The following is a 1460-nucleotide window of genomic DNA, read 5'->3' on the forward strand; positions in this document are numbered from 1 at the left end:
CGCATTGCTGCCGCACCCCCTTCCCGACCCCCGCTGAGCCCCAGCGGGTCGGGCTGCAGGGCCGGGCCGGGCCGGGCCGCGGCCTCCGCGGACCTGCAGTAACTTTTGAACCGGCCAGGCGGATGTTTGTGCGAAGGCTGGCTGCCCCCCCGGAGCCGGGGCTGAAGTCCTAGCGCAGTGGGACGGAGGCTGCACGGCTGGCTCAGAGCCCGCAGCACCCGCACTCTGTGTGTGTCCCCCGACCCACCCCGACTGGGGTTTAGCCAGTTGTGCCGGACCCCTCCTCACCAGGTGCAGCTGGTCGCCCTCCAGCCAGTGCCTCCAGCCTCGGTTCCTCTTCTCTCCTAGCTGCTCACACACCAGCTGATCCCCCTCCCAGGAGACAGTTGTCTGGAAAAAAAAGGAGCAGAGGGGAAGACATGGTCCCAAGACAAGGGGGTCCTAGCAATACAGGTTTCTAGCGATGACACGGACTGTTCCTCCCAGGCACATTTTCAAATGCAGTCCCTGATCTGGTGGCTCTTTGGAGGCTCCTTGGGACTGATGCTCTTTGTGGGAGGTGAATGACCCTCTGGCTTCCAAGTGCAACAGAGCGCGGCCAAGCGGGCTGACATCCTATCTTTCTTTTCAGGGCTTTGCTCCAAAGGATAGTACCCTCTGCGTCCTAAAGTACTGGTTTTCTGGCTGTTTGGTGCTTGGCCCCTTTGCTGTAAGGGATTTACTCATAGAACCACTTACTCCTGGACCTGCAGGGGCATGCCAGCCTTGGGCTGGGCCCTCACCTGGTTCATGAATCAAAAGCTGGGCAAGTCCCTGCACCCCAGTCTGCTGTCAAACTGCACCATGTGGGCATCTCACCTGGCACTTGCGTCCATCCACGGGTCCCAGGTCTTCCTCAAACTGCACTCCCAGGTCAAAATCCATAACATAGTCCCGCAGGGAAGTGATGGTGCGGATGACCATGTGATCTCCTGTGTGGATGATCTCTTTATCGGGCTTCAGGAGGCAAACCAGTTTTCGCAGGACCGCATTGATATCTGGAGAATGAGAGGGAGGGAAGATCTGTGGATGACCCAGCACCATCCCCGGCAGAGACGGGGAGCCCCAGCCATGATACCTCCCCCTGCTCCCACCACAGCGCAAAAGTGACAGACGCAAACAGAAGGACCACAGGGTTCCCAAAGCCCTCCCTTGCTCCCCTTCCTGACTTCTGACATTTTTTGAGACAGAAGGGAGCAAAAGGGGAGGAAGGAGTGGGACGAGGAGGGTGGAGTTACCCAAGGCGCGCAGGTAATTGTCCATGTTCTCCTGGGAGACGAAGCGGTAATAGCCGGTGAGGTTGGGAGGCATCCCGGGGCGGAGGGACGGGGCCGATGGCGAGGAGGCGAGCGGGCGAGGAGTGGGACAGGCACGGAGCTGGGGCCGAGCTCGCTTGCCGTGCGGGGCCGCCCGGCTCCCGC

General features: G+C 60.7%; 1 protein-coding gene across 1 annotated transcript in view; it reads right to left on the bottom strand.

Moving 5' to 3' along the window:
• C1R (complement C1r) overlaps nt 1-1438 on the bottom strand; it is a 14016-nt gene extending 12578 nt beyond the window's left edge. The window contains exons 1-3 of the mRNA XM_035894616.1: nt 1278-1438; nt 859-1037; nt 289-390 (exon numbers count right to left, since the gene is read on the bottom strand). Of these exons, the coding sequence (XP_035750509.1) occupies nt 289-390; nt 859-1037; nt 1278-1350 (354 nt within the window). The 5' untranslated portion in view covers nt 1351-1438. The remainder of the gene's footprint in view (nt 1-288; nt 391-858; nt 1038-1277) is intronic.
• Between the last annotated feature and the right edge of the window lie 22 nt (nt 1439-1460).

The sequence above is a fragment of the Egretta garzetta genome, unplaced genomic scaffold (assembly GCF_000687185.1).
Source record: "Egretta garzetta isolate BGI_Z169 unplaced genomic scaffold, ASM68718v1 scaffold85, whole genome shotgun sequence".
NCBI classification, from domain to species: domain Eukaryota; kingdom Metazoa; phylum Chordata; class Aves; order Pelecaniformes; family Ardeidae; genus Egretta; species Egretta garzetta.